Source organism: Solenopsis invicta, chromosome 1 (assembly GCF_016802725.1).
Source record: "Solenopsis invicta isolate M01_SB chromosome 1, UNIL_Sinv_3.0, whole genome shotgun sequence".
In the NCBI taxonomy this organism is placed as follows: domain Eukaryota; kingdom Metazoa; phylum Arthropoda; class Insecta; order Hymenoptera; family Formicidae; genus Solenopsis; species Solenopsis invicta.
This window is the reverse complement of record NC_052664.1, coordinates 22,872,065-22,897,467: the sequence shown is the minus strand read 5'-3', so window position 1 is coordinate 22,897,467 and position 25,403 is coordinate 22,872,065. Positions and strand designations below refer to the sequence as shown.

General features: G+C 38.7%; 2 protein-coding genes and 1 long non-coding RNA gene across 4 annotated transcripts in view; 1 reads left to right on the top strand and 2 right to left on the bottom strand.

The window, feature by feature from the left end:
• Window positions 1-3,069: 3,069 nt before the first annotated feature.
• On the bottom strand, window positions 3,070-5,555 carry LOC113003146. The gene is made up of 2 exons (XR_003268280.2): window positions 4,919-5,555; window positions 3,070-4,464 (listed from the first exon to the last, which is right to left on the bottom strand). It is a non-coding gene; the product is annotated as an uncharacterized LOC113003146 (long non-coding RNA).
• Window positions 5,556-8,944: 3,389 nt separating this feature from the next.
• Window positions 8,945-25,403, top strand: part of LOC105203752 (peroxidase) — a 192,020-nt gene continuing 175,561 nt past the window's right edge. The window contains exon 1 of the mRNA XM_039457142.1: window positions 8,945-8,968. The gene's annotated coding sequence lies outside the window, so the exon portion shown is untranslated. The remainder of the gene's footprint in view (window positions 8,969-25,403) is intronic.
• LOC105203727 (zinc finger MIZ domain-containing protein 1) overlaps window positions 9,798-25,403 on the bottom strand; it is a 38,837-nt gene continuing 23,231 nt past the window's right edge. The window contains exons 2-10 of one of the 2 annotated variants that reach the window (XM_039457161.1): window positions 18,092-18,377; window positions 17,107-17,442; window positions 16,214-16,865; window positions 15,690-16,033; window positions 15,223-15,408; window positions 14,985-15,151; window positions 14,414-14,897; window positions 14,078-14,317; window positions 9,798-13,965 (exon numbers count right to left, since the gene is read on the bottom strand). In XM_039457161.1, coding sequence (XP_039313095.1) covers window positions 13,831-13,965; window positions 14,078-14,317; window positions 14,414-14,897; window positions 14,985-15,151; window positions 15,223-15,408; window positions 15,690-16,033; window positions 16,214-16,865; window positions 17,107-17,442; window positions 18,092-18,181 — 2,634 coding nt within the window. In that variant the 5' untranslated portion in view covers window positions 18,182-18,377 and the 3' untranslated portion in view covers window positions 9,798-13,830. The remainder of the gene's footprint in view (window positions 13,966-14,077; window positions 14,318-14,413; window positions 14,898-14,984; window positions 15,152-15,222; window positions 15,409-15,689; window positions 16,034-16,213; window positions 16,866-17,106; window positions 17,443-18,091; window positions 18,378-25,403) is intronic. The other variant, XM_011172604.3, reaches the window with a different exon arrangement.

The window sequence follows — 25,403 nt, the reverse complement described above, 5'->3', positions numbered from 1 at the left end:
AACGTCAGTTCGAATTACATCCAACATTCGACCGTGAATTTTTGCAATCTCATTGTTAAGGATTATCCGAAAACAGGCTAATTATCTCTATCAATCTCTGATAAGACTTCGTAATTGCATAGAGTAACAAATGGTACGTTTGACATAATATTAAATGTAATTATTTAAGTTAATACATACGAAATCATCGGAAACATTTGCCGTCCGAAACGCATCTTTATACAATTAAACGTATATCCGCTGATGTAGAAAAAAAATCGTAGAATACATCGTATAATAAGAGTCATTCTTTAAATAATTTTTACTCGATTTCTTTTTGATAAACCATTTTTTTCACCAAAATAGTAATGTTCTTGTAGCCTGCGTAACACTGTAAAATACATAAAGAAATCGTTCATAGAATATTTTATCCTGATTGATAATTACGAAGAAAATCCACAGATTGAACAGATCAAGGACAACTGATAAATCTCCACAGCGTGGTAAAACGTAAAATCAATCGTGCCAAGTTTCTAAAAAAATTAACTGTAAATTACTTGAAGAAGAAATAATGTGCAGTTTAATGGTTCTTTTCTCGCGAGCGCCTCGTAATATTAACAATATATTACTATAATGTGTCATATGCATGACAGCTATGTCATAATTATATAATACGTTATGTTGTAATTGATATTTGATATTATATTGTTTACATATATGGTAATATATTATTAATATTACTATCTATACACATATATATATAAATAAATATTGTCCAAACATAAAATGCTACGGGAATGTGTATTTCTTTTCGACGCTTAAGTAAATTATACTCGGATTTCCAAGAAGACAAGCGTGAAGGAAAAGTTAAAACGATCGAACTCTCGCAGTAGCAACTTCCGCAACATCGCGAATTTCGAGTTAGGGAGCGTTGGTTTCAGTGAGTGCGTGCGCGCGAATTCGAGAATTCGATCATACTGTATATTACTCAGCATCCGCTCTTTTTTGTACCGAACTCGATTCACCTCGAGGAATCACATCATGTCAACCACCATCATATGCACACACACAGCAAGATACCCATTTGCGATTTTTGTCTGTAGAAGGGCGACGTACGATGCGACATACGGAGCGTAGTTCAGTGTTTCTTAAGCTTTTTCCAGAACGATAGCTTTTTTATGCCGAATCTCAATACCGACTTTTCTATAAAACTCGAGCGCTGTAGAGAGCGAGAGACGGAGGAGAGAGCGCGCGGGGAGAACGCGCGAGACGAAACACGTGTCACGGTATTTGCGCGCGATACCAGCACGCGCGACACGTAAGATTAATTAATCTAATTATATAGCGTAGAATAAAATGCGAGGAGGAGCGACACATAACGTTAGGACGGTTACGACCGCATTTTTATCTAGCGAAGAGTTAACTCGAACTTAGAAAATACTTTTTCTAGACCTTGGCGAAGCGGCCGAGCGGATTCCGACGGACGACGCGAGTCACGATGGAACGCACGGCAAGAAACACTGCCATAGTTTAATTGCGGAATTTTAACGCTAGTTAATTAGTGTTACGGTAAACACTGGCCCGATCGCGCCGCGCGCCGATAGCGCGAGAAGGCAGCGTGCGAAAAGTTCGCTTGGATAATCGATCGACGTTCTCTCTGTTTTCTGAAATTTATTCGTGTCAACTGAATAAGATACGGAGGAGAGGAACAAAAAGAAATTTTTCGGCTTGTTTGAAACAAAGTATGATGTAATATTGGCCTTTTTATCTATATTATATTTTTAAAAAATTCATAATATATAAAAAAAAAATGTTAAACATTTTGAGTCGTCGTAACGTATTGGATAAGCCAAGGGGCATTATCCCCCTTTGTCATCGATTTTTTTACTATGCTGGAGCAATGAATTCGTCACACAAAACGAAATCATCACGTTTCGAGTCGTTTAATAATTTTGTGAGATAAGAACGCACTTGTGTGTTGAACGCGAAAAACAACGTAGAAGACTAAACGCGTTGATTTACGGGCACTCGTTCTTCGTTTGGCGCAAAGAGTCAAACGGACTATCTGTGCGGTTAACGGCAGATTAAAGGGTTAGCGTTGCGTACGCACTGCCATTATATCGATAGAGTTATTACCAGATCTCCATCGACCGTCCTGATGGCGACAGGGCCGGCCTTTGATCGCCAGACTTCGCACAAGCCGCAAAGAGGCCGTCCCCAAAAAATTTTCAAATAAAATATAATAGCTGATAGGATTCACAAATGTGTGAGAGAGACTCTTCCGCCATTAAAATAATTATTTAGTTGTTGCCTTACAGTCTTTAGGTAGTAATTAAAAATTTGAAACGGAGAATGCATGTGTGGGCACGGTATGACGCGCTCACGCACGCATTTATAAGATTTATAAATTATATGTTAATATAATTATTACATGCTAATATAATTATTACTATACCTCCGAAAACATTAAGAGGGTATTCTCGTTTCAAGTATGATTTACTCTTCTTTTGGAATTTCTTTTAGAGAAAATATAAAAGCTATAAATTTGAAACTTGGTACATTTATTCTTGATATTTAAATGTTCTTTACAAGCATTAGAAAATATATTTTTGGCAATTATTTGTAAATTTGTATGATTGTGTCAAAAATACCGACTCACTGTTGCTATGATTCATAAATTGCATAAATTATCCGAGATAAAGAATGAAAAGAAATTCTTAATCTATATAAATGTAGTTCTCATTCGATCTACGACCAAATTAAAAAATTGATTTTTGCAAAATTACCAGTTTTGAAAAGAAAAACTTCAATTTTTTCGAAACTTCTCGTTTCGAAACTTTTTTTATTGAAAAAAAATCAAAAAGCTGGATTTTTTATTTGATTGTAGGTCGAACGAGAGAAACATGTTATGAATATCTTCTACAAATTTGTAGTCAAACATTAAAACTAGATCAGTTATCGTGACAACAGTTTTTAAAATTGTTATTAAAAAAGAACCCATTTGAAGAGATTATATATTAATAATTTTGCAAGTCTCTTAAATATGTCTCTCTCAAAGTACGAACTGTATTAAAAAATGTCAAAAATTGATTTTTTTCTAAGCACAAAAGCGAGAGAATGTATACCCTCTAAAGAGAAATTTAATTCTCACTTGATACACGACTCAGAATGGTACAATATAATAACGTACGGCCGAAATTCGATTTTTTTTTGTTCATCTCTTGAGCTCATGCGATAATTCAAGCATTATACGTCTAGGTTCTCTTGTGCTTATGCGTACACGTGTTGAACTTTCTGCATAAACAAATTGAGAACCGACACGTTGTGACGGTATCACGATGCCGATGGAAGCTTGGCGGAGGAAGTCTTGTATGTCACTTCGAAGTGAAAACGGAGTTAAAAGCACTGCAGAGACCATCGTAAAGCAAAAGATGTCATTTTTTCTCGGAATCATCGGCTACAGCACCGTTTTCATTTCGACGCTCTCGTTTGCGTTTCGTAAATCTTACGTTTATGTTTCTTGACACGAGACGCGGCGCACGTATAAAGCGAGTACGATCGATCGTTATCGAAGCGACTGTTCAAATCAAATGTTAGGCGCGAAAGAGATGGGACGAGAGGAAACGTTGTAAGAGAATTGTTTCTGGGCTTATGCGGAAACAATGGGATGAACTCGGTTGTACCCGAGGGGAGACGAGATCGAAGTTCCAGATGCGTTGAAAGAACACCGGAATTCGCGAATCGCGACGATTCTAAAACGATCACCCGGCGCGAAATGCCGAGATTTCCTTGCGTAGCACTGCCGAACGCGCGTTGAACGTTCACGACGATTTCGAGTACACCGAGGTCGTGACCCTCGTGATTGTGCGGAATCGAGACAAAAAAAAGGAAGAGATTGCGACCGGAAAAGTTAGTTCTATATTACGCGCGTAAAATGCTTAATACAAACGATTAATATTGTTTCTATTGAATCGAGACCGAGAGAAGGACGGAGAGAGAAATGTGCGTGAAATGTGTGAAATATGCGTGTGCGTATGTGTGTGCGCGCGTATGTGTTGAGAGAAAGAGAGAGAGAGAGAGAGAGAGAGAGGCAGAAAGCGGGAAATAAATTTCAGCAACGGCGTTCATTCTTCGACAACCATAATATACAATATAAAATTGAGTATACTGAGCAAAGCAGCGAAAACCATCTGTCCTAGTCCTAGTATTCGAATTCATCACCATAATTTATAATCAATTTCAATTTAAATCTAATAAAACGATGTTATATAATATCAACTTGTGATTGTCATTGTTCTACCTCTATTAAAACCTCTATTGAATCCCCTCCCACCATCGAAAATCAATTTCTTAATTGTACATTTCAATTTTGCACAAATGCAAATAAATTACGATTGTTGAGCATTAAGGTGCTAAATTAAAATATGAAATAGTATCAGACTTACCGACACTGATGCGCAACAGCGGAGTTGAAACTGCATTAATCTGTAAAATTAAATAAATATAACCAAATTAAAATAATTATTGTAGCGCAAATTTCGGACGCATATTTTTATTGGCAAGTTATTTCTGTTTCTATACGGTATTTAATTGTACATTACAAATATGCATTATTAATATCAGAACACGATAAAATATATTAGCCCTATTAAAAAAAAGTTATAAATAATTTAATTTCAAAGAGAGAGATTTTTCGTCTATCTTCGAAATGAATTTTTTCGTAACTTTTCCTCCAAGAGAGATTATTTTTTTAAACTTTATAAGTAATTTTCTATTGTTACCCAGAAGGTACAATGTTAAATTTCTTTAGCAATGTTAACCATACATATTTAATTTAAATACATAAATATTTGAAACAAAGAAATTCAATCAAGTTGAGAAAATTTAGTCAAGTTGACAATTATTTTTTAAATATGGCTAATGTATGAATAATACTCACCCACAGGGTTGTTCCGCCGTTGCCTGATGCTCCTTCCAAGTCTCCGCCTCCTCTCCAATTCTCTCGTTAATGCACAACACAACACTCGCGATATCAATTACGATCGCGTGCTAATTATTAAAACAACGCGCGACACTTTGTTGACGGCGTTGCTCCCGGCGCGGGTGAGGCGACATCATCACGTAGCGAGAGGGACACACGACGCGAGGATATGATCAAGATAGATATTCCGTCGGAACACTTTTCCGTTGCATACGACAACTCGGAAGTAACTGCGCGTACAAAGAAAAAACAAGTCGTTCGACATCGATGATAATACGCGAACTGGTGCGCGTTGCCTTCGCCGGACCGTGCTCGCGGTGATTCGCGCGGGGTGAGTTAACTTTGACGCCGTCCGGCAACAACAACAATAACGCGCGCGTCACCAAGCGATCTCGCTCTCTCGTCCGAACGTTTATATCACTGCAGATTACTCCCGAAAACTCAAATGTACGTACAAAGAGAATTCCGTTCACATCGTCGACGATGACGTCACGCGAAGGAGTACGCGTACGAACGGCACGAAGCTAGCGGCGAGAGAGGCTCGGCTGCTAGCTTCGCACCACACGCCACAAAAGAGAGAGGGGGAGCAAGAGAGAGAGAGAGAGAGAGTAGATCGCGTGGAGCGAGAGAGAGAGAGAAGAGAGAGGGGGAGCAAGAGAGAGAGAGAGAGAGTAGATCGCTGTTTCGTTCGAGCGTTTCACTGTACATATTGTCGTACACAAGAATTCGGATGTACGAGGCGAATTCGCTCGACATCGATGATGGTACGCGAAGGAACACGCGTACGAATGCCACGAAACATCGCGAAGCGGATACGGTTACCTTTGCGTCGCCCGGCGTACGGCGAAGAGTAAACACACACGTCTCAGGACGATCTTCACACAACACAACCTTTTCACCCCACACTGCTCTTAGAAATACACACGGCGAGATCGGAGCACGCGCTACGCCGTCCGTGCCGGCCGGCCGCCTTACCCGAAATGCGTAGTAGCCGCTGCGCCGGCGCCATGACGCCGGCCCGTTGGGCGAATTGCTGCGTACTTGCGTGCGACAGATTTCCGCGAATTTAGCTATCTCTCATGAAATACGCGTATCGCGGTGACTCCTCGTCGCACGAATGTCACACGTGTGTCGGAATCGAGCTTCCTACGACTGTACTTACAGCGATGAAACGCGTCGCGACGACCATGGACGCGGGACCGATCAGCCGCACGTCCACTACATCGCCGGTCGCCACTCCACTACTGCTGTCAGTGCTGTCTCCTATTAGCGGAGTGCGAAACGCTTCGGAAATTGCTCCGGAATGATTCCGTAGCATTACGATCGGTAACGTATGCAATTTTCAAAAAGAATTTTTTCCACGAAAAAAATGTACACGTTTTCAACGAGGGCAACGAGCGATAGGCTTTTGGCTGTTTGATTTACGTTAATCCTGCTGGTCATTTCGAATTTATTTTATACGATCGTTTGACTCAACGTGATGAAAAAGTTTTCAAAAATAAAAAAAGTCTTATGGAAAAACAATTAAGAATAAGAATTGGAATTTTAGAATCAGTTTTCTCAATAAGCACTATTAGATAAATATTATATCGTGTTTCGTATAAAAAATTATGACTTTTTTTATTAATATCTATATTAATATCTAGATATAGGTAAATTTGTATATTTTTTAAATTACTAAAATTATTAAGTTAATGATTTACAAAATAAATTTAGTTACGTTAAAACTAATAGGAACAAAAAACTGATTAGTTAAAAGTTATATTGAAATTAAATTAATTTAAATTAATATAAAAGTTTATTTTAAAAGGGATTATTTATTTTGCAAGTAAAAATTTGCAAGTTTTTAAAGCTCTAAGATTTTAATATCTATTTCTAATATTAAATATTTTTCTGTTATGCACAAAACTTGATTGCTTTTCTACGAAAATTTTTTATTCTTTATAACGTTTTGATCAACATTGAGCCAAACGATGTGATCGTATAAAATAAATTTGAAGTGAACAGCAGAATTAACGTAATCAAACAATAAAAAGCCTATCGCTCGTTGGAAACGTGTACATTCTTTTCTTGGAAAAAATTCTTCCTGGTAAGTGTATACGTTACCGATAGTAATGCTTCGGAATCATTCGGACCGAATTCGACATTCCTCATTTTACTAATAGGGTACAGCACTGATAGCAGCAATAGTCAGTAGTGGAGTGGCGACCAATGATGTAATGGACGTGCGGCTACTCGGTCTCGTGTCGATGGTCGTCACGACGTGTTTCATCGCTGTAAGTACAGTCGCAGGAAGCTCGGTTTCGACACACGTGTGACGGGACTGCGACGTGGAGTCGTCGCGATATGCGCATTTCGCGAGAGGTAGCTAAATTCGCGGAAATCTCATGCGCAAGCACGCAGCAGTCTGCCAACGGGCCGGCGTCATGGCGCCGGCGCAGCGGCTACTACGCATTTCGGGTAAGGCGGCCGGCCGGCACGGATCGCGCGAACTCCGCTCTCGCCGTATGTATCTTTAGGTTTGTTCGCGTCGCACGCTCCAAAATATTCCAATGTGCTCCAAAACGGTTATCACAAATGCATTGGAGTACGTTGGAGTATGTTGAAGCATGCGACGCGAGCAAACCTTCTATGTGCAGTGAAACGAGTGTTGTGTGACGATCGTCCTGAGACGTGTGTGTTTACTCTTCGCCGTACGCCGGGCGACGCAAAGGTAACCGTATCCGCTTCGCGATGTTTCGTGGCATTCGTACGCGTGTTCCTTCGCGTACCATCATCGATGTCGAGCGAATTCGCCTCGTACATCCGAATTCTTGTGTACGACAATATGTACAGTGAAACGCTCGAACGAAACAGCGATCTACTCTCTCTCTCTCTCTCTCTTGCTCCCCCTCTCTCTTTTGTGGCGTGTGGTGCGAAGCTAGCAGCCGAGCCTCTCTCGCCGCTAGCTTCGTGCCGTTCGTACGCGTACTCCTTCGCGTGACGTCATCGTCGACGATGTGAACGGAATTCTCTTTGTACGTACGTTTGAGTTTTCGGGAGTAATCTGCAGTGATATAAACGTTCGGACGAGAGAGCGAGATCGCTTGGTGACGCGCGCGTTATTGTTGTTGTTGCCGGACGGCGTCAAAGTTAACTCACCCCGCGCGGATCACCGCGAGCACGGTCCGGCGAACGCAACGCGCACCAGTTCGCGTATTATCATCGATGTCGAACGACTTGTTTTTTCTTTGTACGCGCAGTTACTTCCGAGTTGTCGTATGCAACGGAAAAGTGTTCCGACGGAATATCTATCTTGATCATATCCTCGCGTCGTGTGTCCCTCTCGCTACGTGATGATGTCGCCTCACCCGCGCCGGGTGCAACGCCGTCAACAAAATGTCGCGCGTTGTTTTAATAATTAGCACGCGATCGTAATTGATATCGCGAGTGTTGTGTTGTGCATTAACGAAAGGAATGGAAAGGAGGCGAATACTTGGAAGGAGCATCAGGCAACGGCGGAACAACCCTGTGGGTGAGTATTATTCATACATTAGCCATATTTAAAAAATAATTGTCAACTTTACTAAATTTTGTCAACTTGATTGAATTTCTTTGTTTCAAATATTTATGTATTTAAATTAAATATGTATGGTTAACATTGCTAAAGAAATTTAACATTGTACCTTCTAGGTAACAATAGAAAATTACTTATAAAGTTTAAAAAAATAATCTCTCTTGGAGGAAAAGTTACGAAAAAATTCATTTCGAAGATAGACGAAAAATCTCTCTCTTTGAAATTAATTTATTTATAACTTTTTTCTAATAGGGCTAATATATTTTATCGTGTTCTGATATTAATAATGCATCTTTGTAATGTACAATTAAATACTGTATAGAAACAGAAATAACTTGCCAATAAAAATATGCGTCCAAAATTCGCGGTACAATAATTATTTTAACTTGGTTATATTTATTTAATTTTACAGATTAATGCAGTTTCAACTCCGCTGTTGCGCATCAGTGTCGGTAAGTGTGATACTATTTTTATAACCATTGTAATAATGCATTGTTATAATGCATTGTAAGTATCGTACGTCGATTTCTATCAACATAAATTAATTTCAACCTCAATTTTTTTTATTATTAAAATTGGGAAAAAAATAATGATCAAGAGGTTAAAGCTAATCTGCATTGAATGAAATGGACTTACAATTGCGCTTTATACCCATTTACGATCATGTTTGCGCGATTGTTCTGATGCCTCAACAATCCTTCCTCTGTTCTAAAAAGAACATCCAGAGTCAGGTTTCTATAACTCGAAAAAAATTGAGTAGTAATTATCATTTTCCGTTTTTTATCTTTTAAGGTAACTGTACAGACTATGCTATTTTTCAAGATATAGCTACTAAAGTCAAATTAAGTTTAATTAAATTTTGTTCTACATTTAATTATGTAATATATAAAAAGATAGTATATGTAGAAGAGGAAAATGTAACTGGAAGCCTTCTTAAGCCGTGAAGCATATAGATTACAAATAAAATAAATAATATATAAATAATATACCCTATCTAAAAATAAAAATATATTTTTCAATATCTCCCTCTTGATACATAAATGTCATGGTACCGATAACACAAAATTAAATAAATGCCAAATTAAATAAGTGAGCCATTTTGTTAGAGTCTATTGCGATTTTTGTAATAAAACTACAATTTTATAAATGTTAATATAAATGTTCCCCTATTCTCTTCTTTTTAAATATTTTTTTATGACATCGTCTTCTCGCTTATCGTTTTGTAATAATATCTCGGTAGTAATACTAGTGATTGTCAGGGATAAATAATTCACAATTTCGTTTATGTTTTATGACTTTTTTATTGAATGATTCTAACCGTTATCAAGAAACAATGTTGTGTTTGTCGTACATGTTTAAAAACTGGTCTTTATTAAAATTTTTTATGCGAATGTAATCAATGATATCAGTGTGTTTCTTCTATTCCTTCTTTTCTTTTAATTTATAATGCGCGCTCCCACGTTTTGTGGAAAGTGAACTGCAGGTCTATTCGTCAAGTTGCAGCTTCCGTATTTAGCTTCTTCCCTCCAGTTTACACCCACAGGCCCGAATGCACACTATCATACCTCGCTTGTAGTAAGAGAAGCGCATCACAAAACGGACAGACCTTGCGACATGGACCGATGTCGGTACTCATGATGTATTTGCTGAACAAACATCTCAGATTTATCATGAAACATCGCTGTGAATTAACTGATATGATATTTGGTAAAAAATTATGAGACGTGTGAATAAATTTTAAAAACACTATCATAATATTCAATGCGTAATCATATAAAGATATCGGATATATTCCGTACGTTATACAAAAACAGAGCCCGTGATCGGCACAGCCGATACACCATGAGTCGATACGGTTACATGAAAATATCTTGTAACGTTTCCAGGCCTCGAACAAGACGACACTCGTTATCCACGGATGCGGATTAACTGTTTTGTTCGTAGAGCATTGTAAAATCAAATTATAGGCCTCCTAACGATAGATAAATAGGTATTGTAATCTTAGAGCCACAGAGATTTGTAGAAGTTTCGATAATAATGAATTATTTCCTATTACTGTGACGAAAATTCATACAAATACGGCATATGGCATATGGTCTTAAGCATTAATCTGTATAAAAAAAAGAAAAAAAGAGGACGTAAAAATCGTCTCTTAATACAAATATTGTGTATTTTTTTTAACATTAACATCTACCTGTTTTCCAAATTGTGTGAAAAATTATTGTAGAAATGTAACTGAGAAAGCTTGTCTTCTTATTCCAATTATCACTTTTTGTAGAACACAAATGAGATGATTTTTATGTTTTCTTAGATGTGGTTTCTCACGAAATGTCTATAAATCTCTAGAACTCTCATAAACTAAGACAGTGTATCGTGTATAATATTTTAGGGGTATTATTAACTAGGTATAGGTAAACATTGCCTATGTACAATCGCAACAGGGTTGCGTATACTACTTCTTGGCAATCCTAAGTAAAGCTTACAGTTTGAATAAACTTCTTTAGGTAATTATGTTTTTTTTTTTTTAATAAGTAAGTAATAATTCTATTAGAGAAATAACAGTACAATATTCGACTGTACTTGTTATCGTCGTTCATCAGCCATTTACATGTTACATTCTCTAGTTTAAAGTATCCTCATACATCTCGTGTACGTTTTGGTTCTGAGAAATAATTAGGATAATCATTTTACTATTATAACTGGCCAATAAGTATCTGCCACTTTTTCTTATATTATTATTCTATTTACCATATATACAAATAATATACAATAGTCGCGCTTAATACAAGTAATATTAAAATCTAAATCTCAATAATTATAGTAGTTATATGCATAGAAACTTGACTGTGTCCAATCATTCGCTGTGCGCTAGCGTTGCACACTGGTGTGTATACGCGTGTACGTGTACATACACACATATACACACATTTTTATATAAAATCTGTATAATCTACACGAGTCGCTTTAAGTATATCTTCTCTTTTAATCACAAAAGATACAAATGTTTATAACCACTACACAAGCAGGGGGTCTTGGGCGGTATCACTCTGGCAGTATTTTTCTTATATACGGATACCTGATTTACATTCTTATGAAACGATAAATCAGTTTACCGCTAGATTGTGCAAGGAGATATACAGAATTTATTTTCGCATGCTGAACCGTTACAAACGCAATCATTGCATAAATAATAAGTTGAAGTATATAATTATTTTTATATATATAATAAGTCTGTGCATAATTGTTCCGCAATATATATATTTATATATAGATTTTTTCTCCCACGAAAAATTTTGATTCTTCCTCATCGTATAAAATTTGATTATATATACGGATCATACGAATTTTTTTAAGGCCTTGTATAAATATTGCTATTAGCTTCATGCATAATTTATATCTTTCGTTATTCAATCGACACATTTTCTGGAAATTATTTTATTGAACATCGTGTAACGAAAAATCTAATTGACAATAATTACAAAAGCAGTTCACACCGCAACCCAATGATAAAAATTAAAAAAAGTTATGATTCACACAAGTTTATCAATCTAAATTAATAAATTTGAAGTTATGTATCATACGAAAATTTAGTTATTTATTAGTAATTCAAGCTAACTCAAAATATATATGTATTGACATATATCAAAATGTGAAAATAAATTCTATATGTATAAATATTCTGAGGTTCTCAGGATGTATCTTCAGAGGTTGTCAATATTGTGAAGTATCAAACTTGCTATTTCCCTTCTTTTTAAGATTGTGTATGTATATATCTGTATACATGCATACACATATTATATATATAATGTTTTATATGCATATATATACGAAATTTACATATATATATATATTTACATATATATTTATATTAACATATAAATATATACAAATATATGTATGTATAAATTTCGTCTAAAATAGAAAATTGTAATTCCAACATAGTGACTTGAAAATTATAAGTGCGATAGAAAAATGTTGCAAATAACGTTTACAGTATTAAAGTTTTACAAATGTTAAATGCATAAATGCACGTGCATTATTTCATCATCACTTATTTACAATCAAAATATATCATGTATGCATACAGAAATATCTTCAGAGCTAAGATCTTTTGAAAATGATAAAATTATTAGACTTTTAAAGACATTATTTATTTCGCTATAATTTCTTATATTCTTTTTCTTATTTCATATCTGCAATTTTTATCTCGGGAGATACATCACATGTTTTTATTAAATTTCCAGTGTGAAGCCCGATATCCCCTAGTTTATTCATTTCCATCTGTCGCTACAATCTAAAGGAAAGGAACACTATATGCACAATATTCATCAATAGGCGGGAAATTCCCAGCCGATGAATATCTTATCTCGATTAAAATTTATTTACAAAAGTAGGTCTGTACAAGAATTTTTCTTTTCACGACGTAGGTCTATCATAGCCTTGAATAGACCGATTTTCATGTATAAAAACCTTATTGCGAGAACAGCTCCGAAACGCAAAATACTCTGAAACGATATTTATATATATATATATATATATATATATATATATATATATATAAAAGCACAGTATAATTCTTTTAAGCAAATATAGAAAAATGATTCGAATAAAATCAAAGTTCATTGATTAATGTAATTTTTGTTATAATAAAATAAACTCATAAGTAAAGGCGATCGTATAAAATAGAGCCAAAACAATGATTTTTTTAATATTAAACAATTAATTTAATATTAAAGAATGATTTTTGAATATGTTTCATTTATATTTAAATTATGCTGTCTTAAAATCATTTCTAGAATATTTGCATTTATTTAACGCTCTCTCTCTCTCTCTCTCTCTCTCTCTCTCTCTCTCTCTCTCTCTCTCTCTCTCTCTCTCTCTCTCTCTCTATTTTCAAAAACACCTTTCAATGTATGTATGTGTATATATGTATATACATACACATACATATCGATAATGCTGTCCATGCAATAACGTCTTTACAAATAGTATGGTGTTTGCTGTATTATCATTAAAAATCATTTTTTTAACCCTAGCCGTTTAACTTTAATTTTAATAGGAATATTATAATTATAACTAAGAATTATTTGTACCATTGAATAGGTGAGAGCACCCACAGTGACCCCAATAAGATTTAATTTCTTGTTTAACTTTATTCACTCATCATAGGATTCTAAGAAATTTGCACGAAAGTCTACTGTAGTCAGAAGGACGTTTGCAGCAAGATGTTCACTCCGTTTATCATTCTATTACAAAGTAAGGGGTCACAGTTTGATTACATCTTGACGAAATAGTCACTCGCCTCATGTTTTTCTTATTCGAAGAGTGCCAATATGTCGTCGTTAGAGGAAGGATTACCACTACTAGCTCCGCTGCTAGGTGGAGTGTTTAGGTCCGGTGGATCGAGATACGAGAGAAGTTCCATTGCATCTACATTGTCTGGCAAGAGCTAGAGTAACAAATAACGCATTGTTGAAGAAATTTGCAAACCGTTTCAATTTAAAAAATATTCCGATTTTTTGCTAAAGATACGATACAATAATTCAACGTGATATACTCACATTTAACGCCTCTTGACCTGTACCTTCCCCATCTATAACTGCAGCGGGATCGAAATTTAAGTCTGATGGTATGTCTGCCGCGGTGTCGTTATTTATGGTTGTATTCGTATTGCCGGAGGTATTATGGTTTCCCGTGGATTCTTGCGACGGAGGCGGAACGCTCGGTGGCCCACTAGCACCACCAGCCGGCGTGTGAGGGGTAGATTGCGGTGTGTGCGGCGTATGAGGAGTATGAGGCATCTGTAACGTATATAACATTACATTTAACATTATGTCATCACTTTTATGTATTTTTATATTATTCGAATTCAATATCGACATTATAGTAAAACGTACCTGGTCGTTGAGTGATTTCTCCATAGCATTGAGAGGATCTAAAGAATTAACGGACTCGTTTAAGTGCGAGAGCGGACCCGTTCCACTGACATAATCATTATTGCCAATGGTATTCGTTCCAGAGTTTATCTCGTACGTTCCACCGGACGTGTTTCGGTGATTTATACTGTTGTTTGGATACGTGGAAGATGTATTGTTCATCATCGAACCGCTCACAATGCTGTTCATATCGGGCGGTATGTAAGGACTCATAGCTTGATTCATATCCCAATTGTTCATCGTTGGCATATTCATACTGCCTGGCGACATGGCCTTGGTCGTTCTTTTACAATCGTTTTCTTCTTCGGATTTAATACCAGTTAAGTTCTTTCCGGGTTGCCAATTAGCAAGGGAGTCTATCGTCACTTCGTCAACTTCCGCACATGTAGTCAAAATACCCCACATATACTGATCGACCTCTAGGCCTTCCAGCTGTGCAGATTTCCTGTAAAATACGTGGCAATTTATTTCATTCTTTCTCTTAATTCCAATGTATGCATGAATCAAAATAACGATTGACGATTATACTTACGAGCATACTGGACACCTCCAGTTTCCTCGTTCGCAATTCATTTGCAAATACGATTCCAGATCGAAACACTGTATATGCTTGCACTCGTGTCCTCTGGCTGGCAGTGTAATGCGTTTGTGGGTGATAGGACATTTTAAAAGTACCTGCACGCAATAAGATGCGCATGACTTAAAACATTATTGACACTTCACGCTACGGAGGATTAAAAGAGAATTTCAAATGCTTTTGTGAATTTTACCTTTAGTGCTGTTTGTTCCACTACATCTTTCTCCGATTGTATACCATTGTTCGACATCGAGTTACTGAAATTTCTTTTGATTTTCGTTATACAGTGCTCTGCCGTTAACAGCCTTTTACGTAGTAATCCACTAAGTACACTTCGTACACTGGGTCGATGAACCAATTGAAGTACGAATAGGTGCGACTGTAATACATCATAATATCATAATGTATATCTACTAAACTTTCTAAAAAATGTAATTATAGCTTAAAAATATGAAAAAAAGGAAATAGCGAAGAAAAATAATTTTATAATTAATATAAAGATACACATTTTGCACTTTATTCCATTAAATACATAAAGTCCACTCGCATGAAACGGAAACACATTCTTGAGCGTACTAAGAATTTGCGTTGCAAAGAATATCTAGTTATCTTCAAATTACGTAAGCGCTATCGTTTAATTATTGATATCCTCAAACTTACACAACAGCATGCGGATACGGTAATCTGTATTGTGTTCCTTCCTGCTTGACAGACGTCCTTCAAGTAGAGAGGTTTGTGGGAAGCTTTGTTGTCCCCGCGGTCGATCACGAGCGGAGTTGCATTAACGGAAACTTGCACACTCGCCGGCCAGTTCGTGTTCATCTGTCTGTCCTCGTGATGGAAACATTTGAGCTGTAGCTCCAGATCTGATCGCCACACTAGCGTTTGGTGTACCGTGGACTTCAGTTGGAACACATGATTGCTAACAGCCAAATTGTGCTCTAGGCGGAAAGGTGGAAGAATTATGCCGTCTCTTACGGGGAATGTTAGTCTCAATTCATCACCTGAAACAAAAGCAGCGTCTCAATATAGTCCATCTAGATTATTTCCGTGGTTTAGAATTAAAAAAATAAATAAACACTGTGCACATTCGTTTACATAATATTTTCTCCATTAACATATTTTCTGAACGTTATAATTTATGTCGAAGCGCTGAAAGCAGGAAATTATAGAATCTCACTCACTCTGAATGTTGACTGGCGATTTCATCTCGTTGAAATTAGGCTTAATGTCCGGATTCGGACTGATGTAAGGCGGCATGCTAGTGGCGGGTGTCAACGGAGGCGTCGGATTGCCAGGAATGGGACTGTGCTGATAATTCATGTTGCCCCCGTTCGTCGATCTCATCGATACCACATCTTGCTGGTATTGACTGGTCGCCACAGATGACGCGCCGTATGACGCGTTACCGCCACCGTATCCCGTGTTCGGCTGATGACCGAACTGGTTGCCGACCGAAGTAGGTGGAACCATGCAGACACCAGGAACGCCGTTACTAGCGTAACCGTATTGGTTCGCTGCGGCCGTCTGGGACGGGGCATTGTAAGCCGGCGCCGTTTGTCTCATAGTCGTCGCTCGTATCATCGCGTTGGGCCCGAAACCGGCCGCCGTAGGATTCATGTTTTGCATAGACTGATATTGTTGCTGAAAACTCGGCCTCGCCCCAGTGGGATAGGTGTTCGGATAATTCGGTGCTGCCGTCATGCCGTTGAAACCCTGCTGCATAGCCGCTGGATTCTGAGCAGCATACGGAACCTGCTGCCGTTTTTGCGCCATATGCATGGCTGGGTTCGGATAAGGCGCTAATCTCCGCGGGTAGCCTTGATGCGGCTGAGCCTAAAAGCATAGAGATAGCACGATATTATCGAAAAGAACAGAAACGCGTCTTCCGAAACAGCCGAGATACACGCTACCGTGACAAACTAGAAATAATCATAATAATCGTGAGATTGATATCAAATATTTACTTAGGACACATACATTTGATTTACAAATTGTCTCTTGTAGCGAATCACGGCGGAACTGAGAGACGCAATTAAGTATATTTAAATTGCCACTTTGGGCGTTAGATAAATACCTGCATCTTGTTCATTTGCATGTTGTTGGGTCCCATCATGTTGTTCATGGCTACGTTACCCATGTTGCTCATGGAGTTCATGGGTGTCATTCCGCTCATAGCATTCATACCGTTCATACTATTCATACCGTTCATTCCTCCCATTGTCATAGGATTCATCGTGTTCATTCCATTCATACTGTTCATCGAATTCATGGAATTCATAGTGTGCATCGGGCTCATCGTGCCCATGCCGTTAAAGTTGTTTATCCCGACTGGCCCCATTCCTGCCATTGGTCCTCTTTGGCCGTACCCCGCGTTGTACGTTTGGTGGGGTATTCCATGTTGGCTCTGCATCTAATAATAACGATTGACGTGAGTCCTCATTTAGAAATTCGTAAAGTTCCAAAGAAGTAAAAATAATTTACGAGAGACACCAAATATTGTGCCATACACAAATATATTCGTGTTGGTACGTTTTATTATGGGATTATAAGAGATTTGTTTCCGAATAGTCCTCTCTCACTTGATTATTTAATAAATCAACAAAACCGTGAGCAAAAATTTATTTCTATGAAAAATGATATTATTAGGCTAATGAAAAATAATAAAGTTAAAAGCGCACAACAAGCTAACGCTAATTAACGATTAATTGAAACACTTTGGAATAATTCTAATTCTAAACTATTTCTCGCGCCATATACATAAAGTCATTATGACAAGAACAATTTATCTAAAACAAAAAATCAATCATTATCTTATTCTACTAAATTTCTTTAAATCGTCAAATAACTCAAAAATTTCCCTTCTTAAATCTTCATTATTTACTTTTTGATATTTTATGAGCGAAAAAAGGGCAAACGATAAAAAACATATCTCGTATCGTTTTACCAATTCGCATCGCCTTACTCAACTGCTCCGGATAGCGGTCTATGTAACGTATGAATCAGAATTCCCCCTGGTCGCGCGTCATTGATAACGTCGTGAGAGCTAGCCAAACATTTACCTGATTGAATTGCGAGGGGATGTCCTGGCGGTCCTGCATGGCCACCACGCTGGCAGTGGCGGTGGCCGTAGCGGAGGCAGCTGCTACCATCGCCGCGAAACGAAGTGGCGAACCACCCCTTCCGCTCTGGGGTGGCACTGTGCTATGATAGCCGGATGATAACGGCTGCACTCCGATGCCGATCGCCGCCGTTGCTGATAGCGTTGCTCCACCACCGCCGATCCCCCCGGGAGGAAGAAAGAGCTCTCTCTACGAGGTAGATGTGAACGCGCGGCTTATTGGCGCACTGAAAACAGAGAGCGTGACTCATCTTAACCCTCCGTGAGATAAAATTATCTTTTTGGAGAATCGAGGCGCGCGGTGATCGTTATAGAAATAACTGTGCGTTAGAGAAACTGCGGAGTTGGCGTATCGAACGAGTGGCGAAGTGTGACGCAAGCGTATGCGATTCGGCTCTATTTGAGTCCTTTTCGGAACGGTTAATAGCAATAAATGCGGTCATTTCAATTATATTAGACTCGACGTATAAATATAATTGTAGCGGTGAAAAGAGAAAGAAAAGCGAGTGTGCCCATTAACAAAGTTAGTCGCCTTAACAGCGTTCACGATAAACATTGAGTTTTTACTTGTCGAGTTTTGCAGAAAAATTTAATTGAAAAGTAAAAATCGCACAGAAAAAAATCGTTATCAGGTCAACGATCACATATAAGCAAGAATATAAAATCTTATTGAAAGAATTTGATAATCTTACACAGACACAACTTGCTTGTATAAAAAAAAATTCTTCATGTAAGCAAGTTATGTCTGTTTAAGATTGTCAAATGCTTTCAAGAAAATTGTATATCCTTCCTTATACATACATGAAAATACGAATTTGATACTAATTTTTTTTCTGTTCAGCAATACGCCGAAGTTTCAACTTGATATGAATGACCTCAGGCATGTGCAGACATTCTTATGAGTCCTAGAACTCCGGAAAGAAATAGATAACACTTTCCCGAGATGTAGAGTAGACGAGCCAAAAATTTATATCTTTCCCATATGTCTCTCTTACGTAAGGGCATATATAAGGCTCTTACATAATATACGACGCGAAAGAAGGGGACAAAACATTCAGCATAACAACGAATAAGAACGGCATTGCAACTTCGTACAACGTTGCATCTAATCGCGGTCTTAATAAGAAAAAGCTGTCGATGAGTTTGTATTAAGTAACGTAATAACTTACAGAATAGTTAATATATCGTCTCGGATCATTCGAAACGAACGGGCTTACGATATAATGCGCAATGGACGGTAATACGTCGTCGATCATGCTGGCAAGAGTTAATTCGGTTTAAATGGCAGTGTGAACTTTTGCATTTGCGACAGAAAAGTGGTTACCACTCGGCAAGTCAAGATCATACTCGTGCAATCGATTCCCGCTAGGAACGAATAGATTTATGCCAATCGATATAGTCTGTGTTTGGCGCATTGCAACGGATCTTTATTTCATAATCTCTGCGACGTAGTAATAACACACGCTGGAATCATTCACGATACTTGAATAATTTGAGAAGGTCACATTTCCTGCTCGGCACCGCCCTGCTGCAAATAAATTTGAGCTAGTGAGAGTATCGTATTGCGAGCATTGAAGATTTTCGTGGAAACAAGACGAGATTCTCGCGATTGTTCTCTAAATCAAAAAAAAAAAAATGTGATAACATTTAAGTGCGTTCAAAAGTAATTGACAGATAAGAAGTAAACTTTTTGTATTAATTTTAACACGTAATAGTTTGACATATTAGTTAAATTGAAATCAATTTATATTCTCGATTAAACTGAAACAAAATTTTAATTTTTTTAGTTAAGAATGAATTAATAAATTAATGTGAATTTCCAATCCGAAAGTTGTGCCTGCATTTGGATCGTTCCCTCTCATGTTATTTGTATTTGCACATATTAGGCAATCAATTCAACAAGATTGTTAATTTTATAACATTTCTAAAACACGTGAAAGTGAGATAAATAGTTTAGATAAATATTGAATGATTTTTCATAGTAGATACGCACACGTATAATTAAAGAGTATAGACTTTTCCTCACATGTATTTTCGCAGTAATACTCGTAGATATGCTTATAAGGATTCTTTTTAAAAATAAGATTTAAAAATAATTAAATCAATTCTAAAGTAGTAGTAGTAGCAGTGGAAGCCGGTAGAGCTAAATCAGTCCCCAGACGTCACCTAGATCTAAAGAGTTTCACTGTAACTCCCGTTAACCACCTATTTTTCCTCGGGCTTAAAAAATCCCAACAGGACAAAACAAATTTTCTTCATTTACGTAACAAACGGTTTGAAAAAGTGTTTAATCCGCTTTTCATTTTTATTTCCTCGCTTTCGCTCGACTTTCGTGACGAGTGGCCATCGGCTATCTAGCGAGGCTATCAAACATCTTCTAATTTATAGCAGTCTCAATAATTAATTCGAAACGAACAAGATCATCGATACGCGTCTCTCCGATGGTGGCCGTGTCCCCGGTGTGTGCGTGTACCCCGAAAGAGCGAGGCGGCGAGCGCGCCGGTGCTCCGAACCCCGGCCGTATTCCCAGCTGGCCGCGCGACACCGCGGCGCGTAGCCCCCATTGCTTTTCTGTGGGAAATGCACGTGCTCGCTATTCACACACCGCGCCGCGCCGCGCCGCACCGAGTGGCGCGCGTTCATAATACGTGCCTTACCCCCGCGCGTTGCCGCAGAACACGGACGGCCGTGCGAGAACCCGGCGGGAAGCGAAGCTCTTCCGCCGATGCACGATTTCCGATGGGCCCTCGAACGTTACGCCGCAGGACACTCCCGCGAGGGAAATTTTTTTCGCGACCGTAACGAAACGGAGGACGCGAATAAGACTTTCGTATATTCGATGTATTCGCATCAAATCACGAGGCTTACAATCCAAATATTTATATTCGCGAAATCGTAAAATTTTACAGAAACCTATACCTGTTTCTACCAACCGCGAGTAATTTTCTTTTTTTTTTTTTTCGTTAATGCTAATAAACAAGTTTTAGAAAGAATAGAATAAATCTTCAAAAATAAAACACATATACTTTTTGAAATTACCATATCGTCTTTTATAACCGTTGAGTGTTGTGTAAAAAAATATTATTTTTTTTTTTTAATATCATGAGACAACGTGCAAACAATTTTAGAAAAATTGAATTCGTAATTTAAAAAATGATTGAAAGAAATGCTGAAGTTTTTTTTTTTTCTTTTGCACCCTCCAGGACATTTCGCGCAGAGAAGCCTGCCTAGGGGCCCCTTCAATTGAAGGGTTTGGATCAATAACATAAGTCATGCAGGTTGCATGTCGAGCGAATACAAGTTTTTATGAAGCTTTCTATCTCCCTCTCTCTCTCTCTCTTTCTCGCACGAGACATATTATCAAATCTACCTTCGGAAAAGAACGAAAAGACATCAAAAACTTTAACGCAACTTCGCGAACGTGAAAGCCAATACGAATCTTCTTGTTGTTACAAGCGCTCGTTTTTCAAGTCGCGACGGGAATTTACTGGACACCACACCAGAAACCCTCGAGCGACAGTTTTTGCGCGATGCAATCGCAAATGTTGCCAGTCGAGCACGTGAAGGTGCACGCGTGCGGCGTGTAGCATGTTCTCGCGATATCGGATTACCACGTGCGTACAGCGAGTTTTGCGCGTGCTCGCAGGCACAACCACCGTAATACCGGCTTTGCGCAAAAGCAGAAACGCGTCACAGGTCCTTATCTGACATTACCCCGTTTCTCCGTTGCGTAAACTTTCACATGGTTACGGCGCTTACGCGTACTACGCATCGTGTTTATGCAGAAACATCCCGAAATCGCCGAAATAATGTCCTCTCGCGCGGCCGCGGATATCGGAGAGTGAGCTAAGAAAAATGACTGTTGTTTTAATCACGCGAGACGCTGCCAGGTTTTTGAACTTCGAAAAAAAAAAAATTGGATGTGATGAACAGCTGCAAAATACGTGTGTGTAAATAAAAGGAGAAGAAAATCTTTGCGCTGCTTTCCAATTTAAGCTGAATTTTATTTCAAAACGTAAAATATCTAATTAAAAAAAAAATTTGTTGTTAAAAATTAAAAGAAAAATTATGACTTTCTTGAAAACTTGCTAGAGCCAGCTTTCGAAACTCTAAATTCGACAAAAAAATTAACGATTGCCAAGACGGCATTCAGAACATCTTCGTATATGTATTGTGATCACATTAGATTTTGTAAGAGTAATTTTTTTCAAATTTTGTTATTTACAATGAATGAAGCCTGTTAAATTTAGCACTACTGAAAATACTTGACAGATATTATGTAGTTTTTACTATGTATATTTGTTGTACGAGACTTTTTTTGTTTCTATCCACGTAACAGTGTTGAATGGAATTGGAAAGCAAGCCGGATTTCAAATCGAGATCTCACTTACAAACATCCACTCTTGAACTTGCTGTACTAACGCCAGTAGTCGCAGCCGAAAGCAGTTCTCTTATATGCTTAGTCATTATACTTTCTCTGGAATGCGGTGTGTGACTTTAACTTAACGTATTTGCGGAATATGAGCAATTTATTTAATATTACGTTCCCCTGATTAATCAAGTCGGGGCAAGTTTCTCTGTGATACGGGGAGCTTTAAAAGTTTTCAATCAAACCATTAGTTAAAAGTCGAGTGTGCTAAGCTGTACTTTAAATAAATGGAATGCATGAGAACATTAATTCTCTCGAAATAACCGATCGACTCGATAAGATTAATCTCCGTCCACTTTTTGAACTCTCGATCGTATGATAACGTATCGTCTGGATAAATTCGTACACGTATATTTGGATGAATGAAGTTCACCCCACGTTCCTTCGAGGTCGCAAACGGATCAGTGTTTATTTCGTAGTTCCGGACAAAACTTTACCTGTGCGCTCGATGATTATTGGCGGAGCGGCTTAACAGGGATTCGGTATCTCGAGTACCTTTAATCGAATCTTTCGGGTGTTCGCGCGCCTAATGGGTTCGTGTTGTCGATCTCGTCGGCAGATCTAATCGCATCTATTTCATCAACTTTTACGAGCGCCGCAAATCAGGTGCCCCGACAGGTTCACCATCGGGCACGTTTCACAGGTAACGCAGGCCGGCAATTCATTTTACCTCCGCGTTCGAGCGTGGACAGTAAGTGATCTGTGCGCAATGAGACGCATAGAATTGAGGAAAATCGACGTGAACGAAGTAAATACGTAAGATACAGATTTGTACGACGGTTTGTTTATTAAGTAACTTTTTCGTCGTCCGTCTGGAAACTTGAGTAATATTTTCTCTCATCTCTCTCTCTCTCTCTCGTCGCAGATTGGTAGAGAAGGTCTTCTGCACACGCGTTGTCCTCGAGACGCGATTATGACGCTCGGACAAAAACAAATTTAATAGCCTTTCCGTTGTATTCAATACGGCGGCGGGTACGGGAGCTCGAATAAGCGCGTATGTGCCGTCTGATCTACGAGGGGCGAGAATCGGGGACGTTCAACAGCCCGGGAAAATGTTGGGGAGACCGATTCGATCGATTAACACGTGCGCTTTAAATGTTTGAGAGCTACAAAGCGATTGCAGCCTCGATGATTACAACCGACGTTGCTAACGAGGCTCGATAGGTTTTTAAAACCAAACGGAAATAATTTCGACGAGCTCGTTTGCCGCTTATTATCGCTAATAGTCAACTTATGCAACGGAGATTATTTCTTACATCTGTAATGCTTTATATATATATATATATATATATATATATATATATTCAATTTTGTATTAATCAAATAAGTAATTTGCGAAGATTTAACTTAAACAATTTTTGTAAAAAGCAAATAGAGTTCTGTCAACGTTGAATTTTTGTTCGTAATATTTCGTTGGTACAAGTTACATTTAATCAAACAATCGTTTAAATTATTACAGAAACTTGATACAATATGCTCCAACAAGCGCATTGCATTATCGGCCATCATTCCACCGTATTTACGTGTAACATTTTTCGATTACGAAATAATTTCCATCCAATCGTGCCTACAGTATAATATTCCGTTTGTCACTCGAGCGCATTCGACGTTTATCCTCCCCAATCTGCCGACCAAGCGCGGGGCGCGCAGCGCACGTGTTTTTTTTTATGCGTGTAATGCACACACGCATGCACACACGCATGCACGCACGCATGCACACGCGCAAATGTGTACACACATACATACACACACAAAAACACACACACACACACAGCCATCCAGATATAGCGCGCACAGAGAGGGAGCGATTCGGAGGTTGACGTCATCCACGTCCCACCCCCTTTAAATTCATGCTGAATGCGACTACGACCGACCGACCGACCCAGCCTCTGCCTTTTCCCTTCGTTTCTCTTTTCCCTTCCCGTTGCTGCGTTCCGTTCTCTCTGCTCACCACCGCCCCCCGTCATTCGATGGTAGGAGAAAGAGAGAGAAAGAGAGAGAAGGGGTGGAGAGGGGAACCCCTCTGTAGATCCCGCAACGGGTTTCTATTCTCGGATGTCAATATTTCGTCAACTAGAGCCCACTCGGCGTGCAACAAAAGGCTCCGCTGGGTACAGCCGTTGCTGTGGCGTGTGAGAAAGAACGAGGAGCGTGTATGCGTTTTATAAGAGGATGTACGGCGAGCGGAGGAAGCGAGCGTACGCTCGCGCGCGCACACGGGTCATGGGGATCGAAGTGCCAGGATTGCGCGAAGGACGAGGCATTTCGGGTACGGGAGTAATTTTGTTGAAGCTTTTAAGAGACATTTCCGAATTCTACTATGTAAAAAAAAGAAAGGAACGTCGAGGAAAATAAAAGCAGAGACGACGCGTGACGAAACAAACTCAGCGCGACTGAACGAAACGGAAATTTCGATCGCGGATTTTCAGCTTTGACCTGCACTCCTGAAACGATAAAGTTCTCGCTTTTGACGCTCTACGAACATTACTTCGAATTGCGAGACTGGAATTTCGACATTTTCCCCCCCTCGACTCGCAGTCGCAACGTTTGAAACGTCTTTCAGGTGCACGCTCGTCGAATAGATCGTAGAATCGATTTCGAGAGACGGCGGACAGGATCGCGGCGTTTCCGTACCATTGGATTCCCGAGCAATCGATTTACCAGCACGTAATTGTCACCCTGCCTCGTCGAGGAAAAATATCTCTGAAATCTTTCTCAGGCCGGATCGCTCGAAGTGTATCGAATATTTTTTAGTCTACCATCGGCGTTCTCCGAGCGTCCCGACCGAGACGCGCGCTTTGACACGAAGGCGACGAAGGCGAGT